The 21,364-nt window shown below is 36.2% G+C and overlaps 1 protein-coding gene across 1 annotated transcript in view; it reads right to left on the bottom strand.

Annotated features, from left to right (window-relative positions):
* Positions 1-2,033: 2,033 nt before the first annotated feature.
* The window catches only part of LOC104529588 (glycine receptor subunit alpha-3), a gene marked incomplete at its 5' end in the record, with an annotated part of 28,153 nt that continues 8,822 nt past the window's right edge, over positions 2,034-21,364 (bottom strand). The window contains 4 exon segments of the mRNA XM_010173929.2: positions 2,034-2,074; positions 2,077-2,242; positions 3,823-4,037; positions 15,919-16,056. Of these exon segments, the coding sequence (XP_010172231.2) occupies positions 2,034-2,074; positions 2,077-2,242; positions 3,823-4,037; positions 15,919-16,056 (560 nt within the window).

Genomic DNA, 21,364 nt, shown 5'->3' with positions numbered 1-21,364 from the left:
AACCCCTGCCATTCTGTGATTCTGTGATATACTCCCAAATATAGTTAATAACCTCACCTGGGTGTGTTATGAAGAAAAGCATTGAAATGTGTGTCTTCATACTTCAGAATCTATGGGAAGTACTTGATACTTTATTATAGACTCTGCAGTCTCTTTTTTATGAGAACCTAGCAGACAACTACCTGAAGCTAGAAGACTGTTTAATGAAGTGTAAAATTAGAAAAATTACTTTTAAGCATGAATTTAAAAATACCACGACGTCAAGCACTGATCCAGCAAAACACTTAAGTCAACGAGACGGTTCAAGTGGATACTTTTTTGTTAAGTGGGCTTCCCTTAAAAGTGCTTTGTATATAGGTGATCATTCCTCACATACCTCTAAGTTGAAATTTGTTTGATTATGATTGCTGAAGAAGTGTCTTTGCTGAGCTTGATTTCTTGCTAAGAGGGGGCTGGAAAGAAATTTGGTTTGGTTCTGAGGAAGGAAGGTAATATTACCTGTCAGTTTCTAACCCTGTGGTTATAACAATTGACATGTATTTAAGGAACTGAAAAGATATAACTAACGTTGAATACGGTAAATTTGCCTGAGATCCAGAAGACATTATAATACAGGGTGAAAAAAAAGAATGGACTAAAAGTATAGTCACATAATATATCACTTTCCACTGTTGTTTGTATTTGATACATGATGTATTTGTTGTGGCTCACCTGCCCCCTGTCTGGTAATCCGTCTCTGCCCATCCCATTCTCCACATTCCAAACCTTTAAGCAGCTTTCAGAGAGCTGCCATATTTCAAAAACAAGCAGCCTGTCACAAAATGCTGCTTTCCTCCTGTGTGTCTCAGAGAGCATTTTTTTCTGCTACTGTCAGTGAAAAGAAAAAAGCACATTTTTCACAGGGACAAATGTTGAAAGCCGGTACATGAGTCTGAATCATCCTCTAGGCTACAGTACATGAGTTTCTCTCTGTACCTGAAGAAGTCTAGGACACAGAAACAGGCAAATGTATCAAAATGTCATTTTCATTTGACTAGCCAGCCTGCCTTTTAATATGGAGTCTTGCTAGCAGAGACTGCTTAGGTAGGCTTTACAGGATTACAGATTTTCAGTATCTTCTAAGTAAAAGGGTAACAACCTGTAAAATGTCTTTTCCTTGTGATGTAAGCAGTAAATTGAAGTAAATCTTCAGGAACAAAAGATGGCTGAAATGAGTCATGTTGCTACGGTCAGACTTTCATTCACAGTAATCATCTAGGCAAGTGACTGAAAGTCAATAGGAAGGCTTTTCATTACATTAGTAGTGGGTACTCATTTAATGAGTAGGCTGGAGAAATATTTACTCTTTGAAAAATCAGAAGTAGGAGTTACATATTATTGTAAGAAATTTTGCTTATTGCATGCCTTAACTGTGGACTTCAGAATTCAAACCTGTAGCCTTAGCTATTTGAATTTACACATTGGTAGTGACTTATTTTAGTGGCAGTCTAGACAGCTTCAGCTATAAAACAAATATTAATAACCATTGCTGTATTAAAGTTTCTTACTAGTCGTATGAACAATTGACACTAAATTAACATGACAGAATGAAAAATAAACCCAAATGTCTCAGCCTCTTAAAGTAAAATATTTGTTCTTCCACAAGTAATATTAATTGAATAAGTATTTTTGGTATTAAAAAATATTTACATGAAACACAGCTGTTAAGGTTTTGAACTGAATACCAGAATGAATTTAGGAAACACTATTTGTTGAATCTTGATGTAGTATAAACTACTGCATGTACAAGTAACATTCATCCACTGAAGTATAATCTAACTCCTCTAACAGAGTGAAATTCATGCTTGTGCAGATGGCTCCCTCATGGCCCATGCCTCATTTAAATCCCGCTTAATCCCTCTTTGGAGAATTCAAGTTGGATTTATGCAGTGCATAGTCCTTGTAGTGACCCTCTGCCTATAGTGAATTTCATTCTGTGCTGCCATTTTATTTATATTGCCACTTTAAGCTGCAGCATATTTACCAAATTAACCCTATATCCTGGCATAAATCAATCTCAGACTCTCTTCAGAGTTGTGAATACTGTTACTTTTACCTTGTTCTTCTTCCTCTTGCGGCGGAATCGCAGAAGTTCTTTATGCTGCCTTGACACAAAGTTTACAGCTGCATACTCCAAAAGTGCAGAAAATACAAAAAGCAGACACACAGCCATCCAGATGTCAATTGCTTTGACATATGACACCTATGGAGAGAACAGAGCAGAAGACTACACTGTTAAAACCACAGATGTGAAGTTTAGTATTTCATGTCAGGAGGAAGTGCATTAATATCTCTACATCCCAACACTACTTTTATTAAACAAAAATTAATATAAAGCTAAATAATAAGATGGGCAACAATTTAATCTATAAGCATTAAATATTATTTTTTAAAATGTAGTCTTTCACAAAATGCATTTGCGTCATTAACAGTTCCTCATAGTGTACTGTGTATTTTATCACAAACCAAATAATCCACAAGAAGCACAAGCTCTTCCTCCATTTGTCCCACTGAGATCTGTGAATGATACTGAGGAACCAGAGAATAGTTTACAGTGGGACCAGTGGATATTCTTGTATTGTAATAGATCTGATTTAAAGTTCCTGGAATAACAATTAGACAGAAGAAGGGAGATAGACAGAGATAGACTTTGATATGTTAATTGTTTGCTAATATAGGCATTGTAAACCAAAGATAGAGGTTCAAATTAGTGCTGTAATTTTGACACCATGGAAGTACTGAAAATCAACTACAGAATAGATGAACTCACTGCAATCCTTTACTGCCAAGTTTAGCTGCAGGACATAACCTGAACTAGGAAAGTAGGACCTGTTTCCTCTCTGTGTGCAGATTTACAAGGTCTTTTTCATACCTAGCTTCAGGACTCAAAAATGAGACAAAAACCATCTGTAGGTCTCTTTAGTAACCTCTTACATTCTCGCTTTTCTGAGTTTTTATAGCATCCCATTTTCTTATGATGCTACATTTGGATGCATTTGGATCCGTATATTTGAGGCACAAACCACACTCACCTCTGTTAGGGTAGCTGTTTCACTTAGAAAAATATATAATTAGCCAGCCTAAAAAATACCATGTTAAAACTAATACAGAAATGGCTGTTGTGTATTTTTATTGTATAAATTTTATTTCTATTAACTGTAATGGCATGTGAAGATGGTCAAGGAATAACCCTTAAAATGAAAAAGAAAATCTCTAAAGCAATGACAAGTCAGAAAACTTAAATAGTGAATCATAAAAATATGTAAGCTATTTACACTGTGTAGTGAAGCATTCTTTATACAATCAATTGGAGATATTTAGCTTCACATTTTTCTACATTTTAATGTAAATATGTTTGTAACTAGTGAGTTAGTTCATAATGTAGGCAGGTTTTGGTAAAGGAATATAACTGAGAACAGGCTGGAATCTATGACCTTTAGAAATTCAGTCATATTTTGCTATCATGTCATCAGATACTGGGATCTGGAAAAGGACGAACTAGTCAATTGCTAAGCAGCATTTATGTAGTTCTGAATAACATTGCTTTCATCACTTGCTAAGGTTTATGGAATTTAGTAGATATGTGGTTGGCTAAACAGTTGAGACAGAGGAGAAATAGATATATTTTATTGGTGACTCAAATGTTTCAAAGTTACTTATCTGCTTTAGAAGATGCTTATGCTAATAATTAAAACATATATAAGGTTGGCTGAAGGTGTTTATTTGTCACATGGCGTTATAACTTTGTATTAATGTCACACAAACAAAGGAAATTCTGCCTACCTTTGGAAGAGATGCTCGTGAACCTGAGCTTTGTGTTGTCATGGTCAGTACAGTTGTTATGCCTAAAGCCACTCTGGCTGGAGCTGCATCCATATTGATCCAAAATGACACCCAGGAGAGAATGACGATCAAGAGACTTGGAATGTACATCTGGATGAGATAATATCCCATCTGCCTCTCAAGGTGAAATCGGACTTCAATACATGTAAACTTTCCTTTTTATAACAAAGAAGAAATATTCAATAGAAATAGAATGTTCTTTATTGTCAACATCTAGTGCACGCTCTAAAAAATTTACACTGTCAAATATATTTGTTCTCTAATGAAAGATGAATGTTTTGATTTATCTTCAGTGATTTTTAATATGCATTATAACAAGAGTATCTACTGGAAAGAAAGGAGACAGAAAAAAAATGAAAATTTAAAAATCCGATAACCTCTGGAACTCTTCTTCCCTTATAAAAAACAAAATACAATTCATTATGATATAGGAAAGTTCCTCTGTGTCATCACACTTGTTTTTTCATGTACTGTTTGGAAATACTGCTGTATGCAACGAAAAGGCTTCCTCTCCCATTGTATAATATCTCCTTTATATTTTGGTTCAATTTTAAGATTAATTTTTTTTTTTTTTTTTAAATCCAATGAATTTGGGAAAAATATAGTGGGATCAGTGGGGGCATTAGGTTATCAATATGAGATTCTGCTAAATCTCTCTATCCTCATTCAAACTGTTCCAGCTCCAAAAGTACAATGACTAAGATTGAAACAGAAATTGAGGATTTGAGATTAGGCAACTTTAGGAAGCAGATTAAATGGCCTAATTTTTCCAGATACTGAACATCAAACAACTTCCACTGATTTAACCAAACCAGAACAACAACAAAAAAATATTGTTTGCTCATAGAAATGCCATAAAACATTTTTTTTCTCTTATACAGATTTTTTTTTTTTAACCCTGTAAACAGTCGATTATTTCACAGATCTCAACCTGGTCTCATTATATTTTCTAATTCTGCTCAATACTCATATTAGTCACATATGAATGGTGCTGAAGACAATGCTGTTACTGTAAATTGTGTATATGTGAAAGAAATGCAGCAAGAAAGATACATATCTTAGATTTATTCTTTAATTGAATTAAAGCATTTCCCAATTCTAAGTTTAACATGGAAAGCTATATAGTTATTTATTTCTTAGGTGATATGAGGCTTTTTGGTTATGTTTTCCAGTAGTTTTGGATAGGTATTTTCCTAATCCATTTTTATTTGTCAAAAAGCCATTTAATAGCAAATTGTGCTTTATATATTTATCATATTAACAAAATTTATGTAATGGACTTATTTATGAGCTTATCCATGATATATCTCAGGAGTTTTATACCTGCTGGCTCAATTATTACTTCCATTCCTAATTGCCAGTTTTTTCTAAATCCTATCTACACTCCTGAAATCTGTGTCCCAAATCCTGGCTCAACCATCTGCTGCCCCAGCTTCAAAACAGATTCTGCTTCAACTGGGAGATGAAGTCCTGGTCTAAAAAAGTGAATGGGAATTTTGTTGTTTACTTCAGAAAAGGCCAGGATTTTACCTTACATTTCTCTTCCAGGATCTTTAAAAGGATATCCACATGAGACATTCTTTTACTTAGCAGCTCATTTCACCCCGTGTAACTAGAAGTTCTGCACTGACTCACCTTTTTAAGAATCATATTCTTAATTCAAACTGGTCCTTACCCTGAAGATTTCTTTTTTGTGACATTTATTCGGTTAATTCAGCAGCCTTGGACAGCAGCAGTCTCTCTCTCATACGTCACAGTAAATCATGGTGGTAAGGAATGACAGAAATGTATCAACCAAATCTAGGTCTCTTGCAAAGCCATTTTATTTGGCATCACATCAGCAAGAGTTACAGTTCAGTATGCAAATTTTTCTTCTTATAGAGTCCTATACTCTTCTTTCAAAACTAATTAGGAAGGAAAACTAAGAAGCATCAGAATAGGTAATTTATGCACAACTGGAGTGTCAATAAATATTGGCTATTTCTTGCACATTGTTTTTTTCTCCAGAGAAAGGTGGGATAAGAGATGAGTCTCTTTCCTGAGTGCTCAAGTGGAGTTGAATTATTACAGAGCTCTCAGCACAAAAATGCTGTGGTCCGAAACAGGGAGCAATAAATAATATACTAGATCTGATGTGGATTATTTTTATATAGTTGCAAATTTGCCAGGTTTGTCTGAACTAAGGAGATAGAGGAATAGCTGTGGACAACAGAACCCTAACAAAATGAAAGAGATTCCGAATGAAAGAAATGCAAATGGAATATATTGTAACCACAGAAAGGGAGAGAAAAGACATGGGATTTTGAAGAGGCCAGAACTAGGACTGAGTGATGTGTCAGGAATTATACAGAATGATTTTTTTGCTTCATTTCCCAAACCAAACCAAAGCAAGAAAAAAAACCCCAAAACAATAAAAAAAAGAAAATTAAGTGTGTCTCAAAGTGGAAGAATACCTTTGCTTAACTCCACAGAATGTGTGACTTAGACTCCTGTCTTTGTCTTAGGCCCAGTGAGTTTATGGACATGCCAGGCATGTCCACTCCTTCCCAGTCAAGACCCCTATGTTCCTCATCTTCTCTGTTCCAGTGTAGCACTGAAAAATTCATATATAGCAACTCCCCAGGGAGACTGGTGGCTACCCAGGTAGACACTTCTTGTTACTCCACTGCTGACTACTGGAGAAAGGCAGCAGTTGGAAGTCAGTCTTGGCACTGCATTTGCAGCAGTTGCTGGTCTAAGTTTGGAAGCAGTGATGTTAGTTTTTGCCCTTCCTGGCTGAGATCAGAACCACCTGCATAGACTTGGCTAATGAGGCAGAGTGGGAAAAAAAAATAAAAAAATGCTGTAGCAGATGTGAGCTTCAGCTAGGAGGCAGCCAGCAGAAGCTGTGCTGTTTTTTCCCAGCTGAAGGGGCCTCCTCTCTCTTCTTGTATTTCATTTTGAATTCAAAGCCAGGTTAGCTGTGGTTTAATCTTTTTGACTGGATGCTTGAATGGATCAGAAGAGATACATCCATGAAGTCATCTCAGCTGGGGAAGGAGATAGACAAGCAGGTAAGAGCATTGCTCTAATAATTCATTTGCAGTACCTAAAAGGTAAGCTCTAGTTCATTCTGATATGCACTGTAAATGTCATGGAGAGTGGCTAGGAGTATATGAAACCTGTATGGTGTTGTGGTTTTGCTGAGGCTGAATAACAAATTAAGGCCTGATGCTAGTTTCAGAACAGAGCTAAATATAGATGTGCACAGAATCCATACAATGGAGAGGTTTTTGTAATGCAACAGAAAGAACAGCTATTGAAGGCTTCCTAAAGTATAAGTGTTTTTTTCTGAAACAGATGTAATGTTCTTTGTGTTTGTAAGTCAAACCTAACCAGGGATTCAAGTGTGCTAAAGGCGCCAAAAGTGCTGGTATATATGTATGTGTTGGTGTATTTTTCTCTCTTACACATGTTCTTTGTTAACAATGTCACATCTCCTGGGCTGGTATAATTTCCATGCAATGTCCACACTGAAACCAATATTGTAGTGAAAAAAATGTATATTCCAGTCAGTTTATATGATTTTTCTTTTCCCCAGAAAGTATAAGTGGCTTTTCTTCAGAGTCAGTGTTTAGGTCACATATAATTTTTTGGCTGTTGCTGCTGTGGCCAACTGTGAGTAACCCAAGAAGAGCAATTTTCTACCTTAGCACACCTTCACACTGCACAGCCTCCTCTGACCATGGCAAGTGCTCTTTAAGCAGTGGGCTATGAAGGCAGCAGTATGCTTGTGTGATTAAAAGGTACTGCTAACAGTGTGGGATATGCAAGGGAAATCAAGCATAAGTAGTAGCTTTCAGGCCATATGGAGTCCTTCTTTTCAGTTTTGTCTGCCTCAAACTGCTCCAGAGGCAGTAGTTGGTAGAACTTAAATATATTTGTCCCCTTTTAGCAACCCTTAAGATATCCCTTGAGGGAAGCTTTTCTTATTGTACCCTTACGATGTCATGAACATGTTTACAATTCCCAGGACGGCTGAGCAGCTGTTTCTGAAGCTACATAGAAAGTTTTCATAATGGAGAATCACCCTAGGAAACTGAGCCAAGGAAATAGTGTCCCTGAGAAATAATTAATAAAGATAATAAAGATAATAATAATATCACTATGAAATTAAAATTAATAATATAATAAAATATAAAATGAATAAGCATAAACAACAAAAAAAAGGAACTAAGCATGCAGAGATTCAATTGTTAATCCATGCAGAATGGAGAGATATCTCCTGAAGGTTCTGGTTCCTGATAATGCTTTAGATACTAGTAAGTCATAGTCTGGTCTTCCTTAGAAGAAAAGCCATTGGTAATGCTAATAGCTGATCTACTGTGAAATATATTATGGATGTAGAGAGGACTGTGGCCTGAAGACCATATCGCTTAATGAAATTACCTTAAACTATTTACTTAAAGTAAGAATTTTATACTTGCTGAATAGAGAAAGATTCAGAGCTTAGCAAAATTGAACTAAACTAAGTTATGCAAATCTGAATAAAACCTTATGGAACCCTGCAGTGTACAAGCCTTAGATCTGGGAAGTAGGTATTTTATATTGAGTCCAACACATCTGTCGATATGGATGTAGACTATGCAATCCTGTTCTTACCAGCAGCTGATGACCAACAAACAGCCAGCCTAAGGGCCAAAATATTGCCAGCTATGGAGATTTGCCAACAGAGTCCTGGGGCAATTGAATGGTGATGATGGTCCTGCCCTCTAGAACTGCATTTTCCCTCTTGAAGAACAGCTAGAGACACAGGTTTAACATGAAATTAAGTACTGAGAGACAGCAAGAAAGGAGAAAGGAAGAGTGAGGCTTCTTCAGTGGCTAGGATATGCTCAACCTAAATGGCTGACTATAGATTTAGATCCCTTAATACAATACAAAGCTTCTCCCACTTGTCTGTCTTCTGGAAATCCTTTTCTTAAGCAGTTTAATTCCTCTACTCCCCATAAAGATCCTAAGTATTCAAGCTCAATCTGAGTTTGACAATTGTGTCAGACAGAGTATTTATTTCTAGGTGCTATGCTGAAACTCTGCAGTGTTTATCATTTTCACATTTGTAAAAATGATGGTTCCTCATTTTATGTGGAAAAGATAACATATTGCAAAAGCCAGTTGATACGCTTTTCTCTGTAGAATTAAGACAGTCCTCTCTTCTAAAAGCAAAAGTTAAAGACTCTTCTTCTAAGACAAAACAATAAGTGGACTCAAGAAATGGATTTTGTATGGATTGAAGCAACGTGGCTACTGTACTTCATGACTTTGACTGTTTTCTGATATTTAACACCTTGGATACCCAGGTTCTCACTAAATAGTTGCCATTGTAATGCTTTGAGTATTCTTATCTACTCTCTGTATCTTTGTATGAAGGAAAAAAGGACCGATATTTACTCAAAACAAATGTCTATTGCAGGACAACACACATTGAGAATAGTTCATGAGATATAATATCTATCTATCTATCTATCTATCTATCTATCTATACATAATATAATCTAACTGCAGGCCATCACTGACTTCCCCTTTGCTGTATTTTTCCAGCCCTTCCTTAATGCTGGTTCTGGCACTCATCTCATCCTGAGTTGGGACACTTCTGTGTGCTAGGTAATAGAAAGCTGGTCCTTTATGTATATGTGTGTTAGAGTCCCAGACAGATGAAGTTTTGATTTTAGTATTGTCCTGAAACCAAATCATTCAGCATGTAATTAATCAGGACTTTTTTAAAGTGCCCTTGCATAAGTGAACTCTAATGTTTTAGGTTAGTACATAGAATGGAATCACCCTGGCAAAGGTTGCTCCTGTCTTTAGTGAGAGTGAGGGTATTGGTTCCAAGTGTCCTCAGACAAATTGGATTAAAGAAAAAAAAAAGACACAAAACCCCAAACAGAAATATGTTATTTTTAAAGTTCTTAAAGTTGAAAGAAATTTTTTGAGGACAATTTTAAGTTCTAACTTAAATAACTGTTTGGCTGAAAACAGACACAGTCTCAGAAGGAAATAAAAACTGTATTGCTCTAAGAGGTATGACATAGACCACCAGTACTTTCCTTCTGCCTTCTGTTATGTGCTTTCTTTTTGCTCTGCATCTGCTAAAATAAGAGCACAATTAACTTCTCCTGGCAACAAATTACAGTGTGCTATGTATCACACCGCATTCATAATGGCAGATGATTTTCACAGACAGCATAAAGAAGGAGAATAAAAAAAAACTGACTTTTCCATGAGGCAGTACTTCTTTTACTTTCTATCCTGTTTGAGTCATTATCAGAATTACCACTAGGCAAGCAGTCTAGCTGAGTTTACTTTGTTCAGTAAAAAGACTTCCTTTTTATTCCTCCCAGAATGTTAACACCATCTTTTGAGAGGCATTCTGCTTTACTTATCACTGAAATACAGTTAAATACCTTCTGTCCTTTTGCCTTCCCATGATAAAATTTCTTCAATAAACAAGACACTCCATAAATTATGTCTGTGTACAAAGCTGGTTATTTCAAGAGACTGTATCTATAAAATTGATTACATATAAATAAAGTAAGCTGAAATTATTTTCATACCTCTCTAAGAAGGAGACAGGGTAATAAAAAAGTACTTGGTAAGTGCAGACTCCAGATACTTTTTGCAACTTGCACTGAAATACAAATTGCAATTTGAGTCTTTTGCTGATAAAAACTGCTTATAAAAGTACTTGCCTTTTCCTCATCTTAAAACATTCAGGCTGTACCTATGATAATGCAGCCTCATTAGAAATGATGATTTTCAAGTGACTGACATGTAGAACTAGATGAGTTCTCTGATCTATGGCTGGTATCTGTGTGTCTAAACCCAGGATTCACAAAACAACTGTAGGAATGCACTGTCATTCAGTTTTTCATTCAAGTCACAGCCTGCGGATATTGGTGGCGTATTGGGGGATATCAGTGCTGGTGCTGTTGCTTGCTGTTGACTACATAAATTCTTGGTCAGGAAGGAAGTGACTTTACATATATTGTTTGGAAATAAATACTGGGACAGGTGGTAAACTTAACATTGGTGTAAGACTGATAACGACTGCAGTAAAAGAAAGTTGAGAATAAATGTGGAAAAGAGCAACTAATTTATTTTTCAGCTTGAGGAATTTGTACTTGCAATTCCCATCTCTCTCAGAATGGAGTACCAAGCTGCCTTTCAGAGGGACCTCCATAGGCTAGAGGTCCCACCACAACATCATGACAGTCAGCAAAGACAAATGCATGGTACTTCGATGTAGATGGGGTAACCCTATGCACTGGTACAGGCTGGGTATGGATGGGCTAAGAAGCAGTTCTATGGGAAAGGCCTGGGAGCCTGGCAGATATTGAGTTGAACAGAAGTCACCAGAATAGATACCAATGGAGGTCCCTCCGAAAGGTAGCTTGGTCCTCCATTCTGAGAGAGTTGGCTAAAGATCACTGCTATAGTCTCAGAGTTGTTTATGTGTTTGTCAAAACAAAAGTAGGGGTTTGAGTTTCTGGCAGAGTAAGGCATCAAAGCTACGCCTCTTTTAATAACTATCATGTTGGTAGCAAAATGCCCCAGAATAACGTATTAAGTCAGTTGAAGGTATGACCTAGAAGGGACACAATCCACTGCTTGTTAACCAGCTTGTTTGACCTTAAGGGGGAAACCAAAGGGATCGTGAGAAAAGATTGTGCTTGGGATGTATGTGTTAGGAGGTCCAGTGGGGAATGTGGAATTAAGGAAGCGGGACTTTATCGAGATTGTAGATTAAAGGATACAGATTTATCAGAAATGGTCACATAGAGAATCCATCAGTTCTGGTGGTGACTGTAGCAACCATAGCTTCATTGTTCCCAGGACCACTGCAAACAATACTTTGAGCCAAAACCTATCAATAGACATGACAGTTCTGAGCAGCATCATTTGAGTGCAGGTGTAGTACGTTAATCCATGGTGCAGGTATAAAGCCCAGATTCACAGTATTTATGTTTGGGGTTTTTGCAGTCATGATTGAAATTACCTGTGATTTAAATTAAAATGAGGTATTGTATAAAAGCCAAGGGGGGCAATACATGTGGCATAGGAAGTGAATGAGGATGTGGTAAAGCAAGTCCATCTTTGTAATATGAATGGTTCACATATTGTGATTTTTCTGGTTCTCATGATTCTACTTGACTTCCCAAATTTGTTGCTGCAGATATGCCAGTGGACGCAAAACCATGAAAATTATCAGAAATATTGCATCACTTCAGAACACAAGACTTGATGAGCCATTATGCTGTACTGTTGCTGAAACTGTTATGTCCCTATATATAGAAGCAGTTGATTGTTCAAGCTGTGGTTACAGTGATCCATTTTCAATTGGACATGAAACACTGATAAGACATGCACTGATGAGTTTCCACATACTTTTCTGAAGCTTCATGTTAATTGGTTTCACAGAGAGACTTTTAGGTTTTTTTCTGTTTTACAGGATGTCTCAGAAGAACTTTCCATCCTGTGCTGTAACTAAATTTAAATTGAAAACTCTTCTTTGGTCACTTATTGCATACCAGCTGCAGTTGCTTAGCATTCTTTTAAGAATTCATTTTATCTAGTCTGTTGTAGGCCAGAGAAATGGGCTTTATTTCTAGTTTTGATAAATGAATTTTTGTTGGGTTTTTTTGGTTTCTTGTGGAGTATCCTAAAGGGGTATCTGTCTGCAGTATCTCATTGCAGGAGCCTTAAGAAAGCACATTACTGGTCTCATATCCAAGTGACATAATGGAGGAAAACAACAACTCCTAGTTATTGTTTTTTAATATAATGTTCAGTGTTAACTACACATGGTAGTTAATAATACTGGTTGTAACAAAGAAATTAAAGGCACTCCCACCCTCCAAGAAACCAAGCCAAACCTCCCTAATTTGATTAAATGAACTTCATACTGAAGACTTAAATAAATTAAAAAAAATAGATACTCTGGAGAAAATACTGTTATTTTGAAGAGGAGAATGTCATTATAAATGTAGTCCTGCATGAGTAAGACTATCTTTTCTTTCTGGTTTGCCCTGCCAAAATTCTTCCAGATTTGTACCTGTGATTTTGGTGCTTGATTTTAAGAGCAGGCTAGTCTGCTGCTTCCTCTAGTGAAGACAGACCCTTCTGCCTGCAGCCGGTGCCATTCAGCATTGCTTTTTTTCTCCTCTGCCCATCATAGGCACATCCCACAGCTGTGTAATTGTCTTCTCATTTGCTAAGGTCTTATAAAATCTCCATCCTAAAGCATATGGCAGTGCCTGCATCCAGGCTCCAAGTTTTCTGTATTAGTAAACGGCTTGATTATTTAGGGACAAATTAAATGGCCCAATTATTTTTTTTAAGTAAAGGGATGAACTTCAGCCACCTTTTCAGGGTTGTGGGCTGCACTCACGTTTTAGAGCACCTATTTCGTGACAGAAATGCAGTTTGGACAAAGCAATATATACAGAGTAGAAATATAACAGACTGATGATTGGCCACACTGTTCTCTAGAGATATGACAGTAAAGCCCTTCTCTCACCTAAATGCAATGGTTGCTCACAAGGATAAGGGCACTTGTCTTGCAGGCACATTTTGAGAGCCATAAGACATCACATGCAGTTAATAAGATCTATTCCTCCAACTTCTCAGCTCAGTTTAGGTCCAGTAAGTTGATCCCATGCAACCTAGTGTGTTATGCCTAGGCCTAGCATGTTTTCCTGTTTCTGCTTAGAAGAAAATTAATACCAACTTAAACTGACTTGAAACAGATTATGAAGAAAGAGGTAATGGCTCAAAAATACTGAAAAACTGAAGTTTCAGTAAAAATCAAAAGGTTTAAACTATGATGATTGTAATGAAAGTTCTCAGACAAACAAGTGAGCATACAATTCAGCTTTGAATGAGATGCTTGGAGAGGTATCTGGAAAACACTGGAAATTCTGACATTTTAAAACAGGTTTCCGTTTAATATCACATTAAGTACCACAGTAATATTTTAATTCCTCAGTCAGAAATTTTTGATGCATCATATTGTCCAAATGAACTTTGGAAAAATGAGGAGAATACTTTCTACTACTAATTCTCATTTGCTAATATCACTATACAGGTTATAGAACTACAGCTACGTGCTAAAATGGCACAAAAACCAGGAGAGTCCTAAAAAGGAAGAAGTTGCCTATGTATCTTAAAGGAGACAGAGAAAAATAAAGAAAATAATTTTTTCCTGTTTGTCACAGGGATTATGGTAAAAAGAAAAAAGGAATAATATTAGTCTCATTATTATAATTAACAAAGATATGTTTGAGTGAAAAAAATACCCTGTTATAGGATATATATGTCAATTTCAGGAAAGTTTTTAAGGATTAGCCAGATATTAGTATTTGTACAGTAAAAGTGCATGTTATGTATTTCCATTTTATTTTATGGAACACTCCAAAATGTTTCTATCAATATCTCCCCACTCTAAATGGAAATCATCAGAGAATCTTTCCCTCCCTTAGGACACCATGGCAGCTGTGATAGAACTCAGTGTTGAAAAGCATTCTTCCTTAATTTCGATTGCAACAGGACATTCCTTATGAACCACACCTATTGAATTTTATTCCTTCTGACATTTCAGCAGAATCCAAATAAATCAGTTCTAAATATAAATTTCAAGATATGTTTAATCTATTAAGAACCTTGTTGGAGAGCAGAAATTTAAAGAGATGCAGATTAGAATGAAAGAGTTCTAGGTTGGTTTTTTTTGTTTTCCCCTAGAAGATGGAAGCTATGCATTCTTAGCCTTTGCTACATTGTTTTTTTGAGGATTCTTATACTTGTGATTGTCCAGTTCTTGAGAGATTTTTTTTGCAATTAAAAATAAAATAACTATATTAGTAATGTTAAATCCCTCCTTTTTCAAATAATCCCAGAGATTATGAGTTTAACATCACAGTTGTACAAAGTCTTCAACTCAGAAAGGCGACATCTATTTTGGACATCTGGCCATTGTTCATTAAGGATGCTGTCAGCTTGCTTGCATTGCGCCCTCACTGTATGAGCTAGGCAGAGATAGCTGGCTTGGCAACCTTGTGTCCCCTCTTCCTGACTGAGCCATGCCATGCTTAGTACACAGCTGTCCTGGTTTTTGCTAGGATAGAGTTAATTTTCTTAGTAGCTAGAAAGCACTGTGATTTGGTTTCAGTATGGGATTTGTTATGAGAAGAATTTTGATAAGGTACAAGGACATGGTGTTTGGGTAGTTTGCAAGTGCAAAGGACTGGAGGGGGAAAGTGTAGTAGTTAGCAAAACCCAGTATTGACAGTTGGATATGCCAATAAGATATTCCATATCATATTACGTCATGTTCAGTGTATTAACCAGGGCTGACCAGAAAGGCGAGGGCATTCTCTCAGGAATCACTCAGGCTCACCTTTCCAGGATTGTGATTTCAGTTTGGGGGTTCCTTTTCGCTCCTCCGGGATCATTACTGGCAGGTGGTGAGCAATTGTACTGTACATCACTTATTTATTTTTTTCTTATAATTATTATTATAATTACTATTTTAATTTTATTTTACTCCAATTATTAAATTGTTCTAATCGCAACCTACAAGTCTCCTTACCTTTACCCCTCCAATTTTCTCCTCAATTCCTTGGGTGGTTTTTTTTTAGAGCGGGGTTTGAGTGGCTGTCTCTTGTTCGGCTGTCAGCCAAGTTAAACTACCACAATAGCATATGGACCTTTGGATTTTAGCAGTGCTTCAGAACCCGCAGATTATGTGTGGGACTGAATAACTCCTGAATTGTTTCAACTATGTATTTTATTAAGTTTACTGAAATACAAATTTGATCAGCATTCAGGTAGTTTTGTTTCATTGTGTGGGTTATATAAGACTGCATTACCCTGCACGATACATCTCTACATTTTAATATTCCTGTGAGTTCAGTGAGAATATTAAAAAAACCACAAAACTTCCCAAAATAACAATAAATGTAAAATGTCTTTCCAGTTTTAATCACTAATATGCTCTCCTACCTGTATTGTAATGCTTGGTGCAGTAACATAAATCCTTCTCTTCTTTCAACAGAAACTGTGGCAGAGTGAGACCTTCTGCTACTTGAACTGCTCCCTTTTCTTGCCATTCAAAAATGAGATCATTCATTGTGTATCCAACTACAGAAAAAAAACAAACCAAAAACCACAAATAAACTCTAAGTCAGCTACAAACTTTGAAAAGCAGGGTCATACCAAATAATGATGACTTAAGTAAATGTCATAAAAAGGAGATAATACAGGGGTTCTGCTTGCATGTGTTAATCGAAAAGTGTTATCTGCCAGTCCACACCATACTGAACTAGAAAAAAAGCACCGGTCTTACACAAATTTCGTAGTCTTAATAGTCAGGTAGTCTATTAATAGAATTAACAAAAGCATCAAAATAAGCTAAACATCCAATTATCTTGGGTGCTCGGGAAAATCTTACCCTAGTCCCTTCACTCTCAGATCTCTTTTTCTTTTTATTTGAGGTGCAATTGTGGATTGTCAAAGCTATGTTTGTGGAATTATGTCAATTTGAATTGTTAGGTAAAAATTCTTCAAAGAGAACAGTGAATCAAAATTTCTGCAGGAGTGAGGTATTAGGTGAATTGAAAAAATACTTTTCTTTGAAATTGGTACAAAACAAGGCAAAGTAATTGATTGTAATCTTCTCATATTAGCTGACTGTGATGTATTATGACAGTAAGAGGTATTCAGTTTGAGTGTGCAGATTCCTGCACTTATCTATACCTCATGCACACCACCACAGCTGTTGAGGATAACCAACTGATAGTTGAATATATATTTAACTTTTCAGTAACAAATTATTGTTCAAAGTATATTGTTCAGAACTTTCTAAGAGTAACTCTTTGCCTGCAAATACTGAAATTTTGAGTTCCAGTGGAGGAAATAACCTCTTTGGTGTGTGGGCATAAATCTTTACCCTGTTACATTCAGTGACTTCATTACTCTTTGAATACATCTATAAATGTTATTCAGTCATAACGCTTTGATATGCTGACCTCAAATCTGAGACACACTTCATCCTTTCTGATTTATGTTGAATGCACATAAGCTAAGAATCAGTGTTCATAAATTTCAAACTGTTTTCAACACCTCTCCTTGCTTTTAGATTTTTAATGTTTCTTTTGGGGAGTACCTTTATACAAAGTATTCACAGACACTCAGGCTGACGGTTGGTTTACTTTGGTATTTTGTTGGGGTTGGGTGAATATGCTAAAAATGACACTATATCCTTTTAAATAAGTGTTTAAATAAAGATCAGACATTACTCAAGTCATTACAAACATATATTAACTGTGTAAGGAAACATTTATTTTTCTGTCTTTGAATGCATGACATTCTATAAACATACTCTTAAAATTCACTATTAAATTCCATAAACTATGAAAAATCAGAACTATGGCTCTTATCAAATTTTGCATGAATTCAGACTAAAAGCAGTTATGTGTAAAGCAGATTATCATTTGAAGCATGTAGATTATGGCCAGAAGTTATATCCTCTAAGTAAAACTCATTGAACTGACAAGAAACAACTGCTGTGTCAAAATGTATTTCACTAAATTAGATTCATCCATCACTAATGCATGCTTTTAATTTTAATTATCTGCCCTGCCCACTAATTCTTCTATAGCACAATCTATTAACAATAATAGCAGTGTATGAAAAATGCTGATGTAGTAATTAATTATCATGTTTACATTTTAAATACCCAAATATAGCTTTGGGATTCAATACTGTAACTTCAGTTTTGTAAGTGAAAAATCATAGTTACAAAGTAAATGTGTCTTAAAATATAGAGGAAGCAGTCTATATACATTTTTTTAGATTTCCAAAATAGCAAAGACAATACCTAATCACATTTCCTATGCCTCTAACGTTCCTATCGGGACATCACTGTATTTTGTCTACAGAAATAATTTTAGTGGCCTTCTACACAGCTCTGAGAGCATAGGAAGAGATGACCCAAAGCCAAATCAGAAGAGTGCTTTTATCAAATACACATAACTTTAAATGTTTATTAACTCTGTTTATACATGTATGGAGCTTATTCTGTAGTAGACATAAGTGCTTAGCTCTTGAATCCTGACTTCTTCTTGGGATAAGACTTGAGTGTAAGATGTATTCTCTCTGTGCCTTGCTTTCAATATATTCTGCTTTCCCCAGGAAATGTGGTGTGCATGCCTGGAGGGAGGCCCAGTGTATATGCCTGGAAAGAAAAACTGTGAATCTATTTCTGAGTACATCTGTCTTTCAGGGGAAACTTTTGCCACATAATGGTTATTCCTATTCTTTGTAAATTCTTGTTGTTCGCTCTTACTGTATTATGTCTATTGCCGATGCTTTGTGAGCAGAACATAAATATCTCTTACTTATTTGCATTTGCTGTGGTCCAATATGATATTCAGACTTTCATTGAAAATGAATCTTCCTTTTTTGGCTATGAGGTGGTTTTGGTGACTATTATAACTTGCTAACAGATATTTTTGTTACTGGTGATTGGGAAATACACAGTTATGGAAAAGAATCCTAGTGGCTGCATTTTAGTGCTGAAAAAAGGACAGGCAGTCCTAGTCATTGGCCTAGTTAGTATAAAAGAGTGCAGCTCACTTTTTCATTGATGGTGGAAAAAGTGACCCTTTTATACTACAGAAATAGCTGAAAGCAGTGGAGGCTATCATCTAATACAGTGGTCTGCAGGACCAGGCCAATCTAAACTAAATCTGATGGATTAGTAAGGACTTCTGTCACTAAAATACAGTGTATTGGGGTTTGGGTTTGCAGGGTGTAAATGCATGAAGGTACAGAAAGGAAGTAGAGGTGCCAAATTTTGTGTTATGGGACACAAAGCAGCTGCTGTGGCTGAACTAGAGTGCAGTTTGCAATGCATTTTTTATGGTATGGCTGCTGTCTAGGTCTTTGCTCCTACTTAATTCTATAAAGGTATTTCTAATTCCAGAAAATCTAAGTGGTGTCATCATAGAACTGGAAAAAAAAGGATAGAAAAAAACGTACTGTTATATTGAACAGCAGTGTTCTGAAGCTATAGGACTGGTTAAGTTATATTAATACTGTCTCTATTAACCCAGAGTCTGAGGTCTTGCACATCCGTAAAGCAAAAGCAGACTATAAATTGTTGATAATTATATGACAAGGCTACCATCCCAGGAGGAGAAGGTTGCTGGAGGGAGTATTTCTCAGGAAAACTCAAGAACTGCGTGTATGCATGGCACTGTAGCCTCTCTTTAAAGTTCTCTTTACAGCTCTCTTTAAAGAGACAACTCAGTTTTGGAAGCCTGAAGTAATTTCAGGAAATTAGCCAGTGAAGCATGCACTGGCAGAGTGAGACCTCCACCTGAAATGAATATGAACTGGCAAACTAAGTAGAATGTAGAATTAACTGACAGTGTATAGGAACTGAAACAACTGGGAAAACTGGATTTGGCCTGCAGAAGTTTTTATTTAGAAAACAATCTATCACAGAGCTGGTGATGTGTGAAAAAATGAAAGTAAAACTGTGCAGTCATACATATGGAGGGAAGCGATGGAAAAGATGAAGAATGGTTGCAATGCATTACATGCATTAGATGAGGAATGGTTGTGAGGAGTTGTGCCTGGAATAGTTGATCCAGGGTTTTGAATAGCTAGACATCAAATGCAATGAAACTATAGTGATAGTCTGTTTAATTGATTTAATCTATATAAAACTCTTTGGCAGAGGGTTGAATAGCGAGACATGCTAACTAAACATGTCTAGCCTTTAGACAGCACTGAAAATTGTCTAGCTAGAGAGAAAATTTTCAGCATGTTCAACTACAGGTTTCAGGAAAAATTGCAGGGAAAAAGAATGTGATCCTGCTTTTATATTTCTAAGTAGCAAGGGCAACTATGGCATCTGGAATAGAGAAAACAAAACTTTTCCCTTGGTCTCAATCATTTTTCTCAGAAAATCTTATCTTTTCAACAATCGTGTTCACAAGTTGTTGTCAATAGTCATATGAGGACCCTGAAAGAAAACAGCAGATTGCATCTGTGTTCTTTTAACACTATTATTAGTTTTAACAATAAATATAACCTGCATGCAATTTTGAAAGCACAGGAAAAAAGCCCACCTTAAACAAATAGGGCTCCATTCAACCCACATCAGTCCACATAACTCTATAGAACTTAATGGAGCCAAGTTATTTATATCAATTCTGTACATGCTTGCTAAGAGTATGAAGATTTTATTTTAGTTAATTCAATATCACCTGTGGGCATTAAAAGATGGCAAGGCAGTGGACATTCAACAAATTTGTCTTGAAGAATTTTTGAAGTGTCTTGAAAGTATTAACATTTCTTCTCCAGGTGGTCCAAGGACTACACCATTACCAAAAAACCAAGGTTTGTTATTCAAGGCAAGCTATTCCCCTGTACCTTCAGAGACTCTGCATTTTTGAACCACAATAGTCTCAGCAATTCCAATATATCTCAATTTTTTACTTCTGCTGATACAGTCTTATTTGCTAAGTTCTTTCCTTTTAACCACCCTTAGAATATCAATCCAAGCCATGAAGAATAAAATTGTTGAGCAAACTAGTGATCCAGCTGAATAACAATGTATCTTGTAAATCTTCTACTCATTCTATTTTATCCAAGGAAGGCTATGCTTCCCTTGTGCCATTTTACAACACCTACTGGCATATTAAAATCTAACTCATCTCCTCTTGTTCAGTAAACAAACACATGAATGGCATGGAACAACAGAACTGAATATCTAGAGAGTTTGGTTCAACTACAGAATTTATTTTATAGTTCTAATCTCAGTGATTTATCTAAACTCCATTCTGATTTTTTTCATATTTAGTAAGGTACAGGTCCAAGAGTAATGTTGGATTTATTCAGCAAAACAAGCAGTTCTGCAGGTATCGTGCTGAGGCAAGCACTACAGTCATGTTGCTAGAGTTATTTCACTACTCTTCTGTTAGGCATCCCAACACTGTGCCTCCCGGATAGGCTGCCTGCACATTATTGTTCCCAAAAACATGGCAGAGGTTTTCATTGTGCCCTAAATTCCAAGCAACATAGCAGGGGGAAGATCTGACAGAGCTAATGAATCTGGTTTTGTCTTGAGGTTAGAATAAATTCTTCTAATATACATTATACACTAAAATACTAGTTTCAGAAATCAGCTGTGATGCATTTCAAGGCTAAATTTATGCTGGAGCTCCAAGAAAGTAGGATTTTATTCTACATATTTTTGAGCCACTTTGCAATCTGCCCCTTGCATTGCCCTCTAAGTCGTTCTGATGGAATCTCTCCCTCAAGAGTTACATGTTCATCCTTCTTAGCCTGAATTTCAGAGAAGAATAACGTTTTGGGCCCAGCCCTCTACCACATCTCTCAAACCTAATATTCCTTGCTGAAGCCTATAGATTTTCAG

Source organism: Antrostomus carolinensis, unplaced genomic scaffold (genome assembly GCF_000700745.2).
Source record: "Antrostomus carolinensis isolate BGI_N321 unplaced genomic scaffold, ASM70074v2 scaffold9618, whole genome shotgun sequence".
NCBI lineage: Eukaryota > Metazoa > Chordata > Aves > Caprimulgiformes > Caprimulgidae > Antrostomus > Antrostomus carolinensis.
The sequence above is the reverse complement of the archived record's forward strand: the minus strand, read 5'-3'. Positions and strand labels throughout refer to the sequence as shown.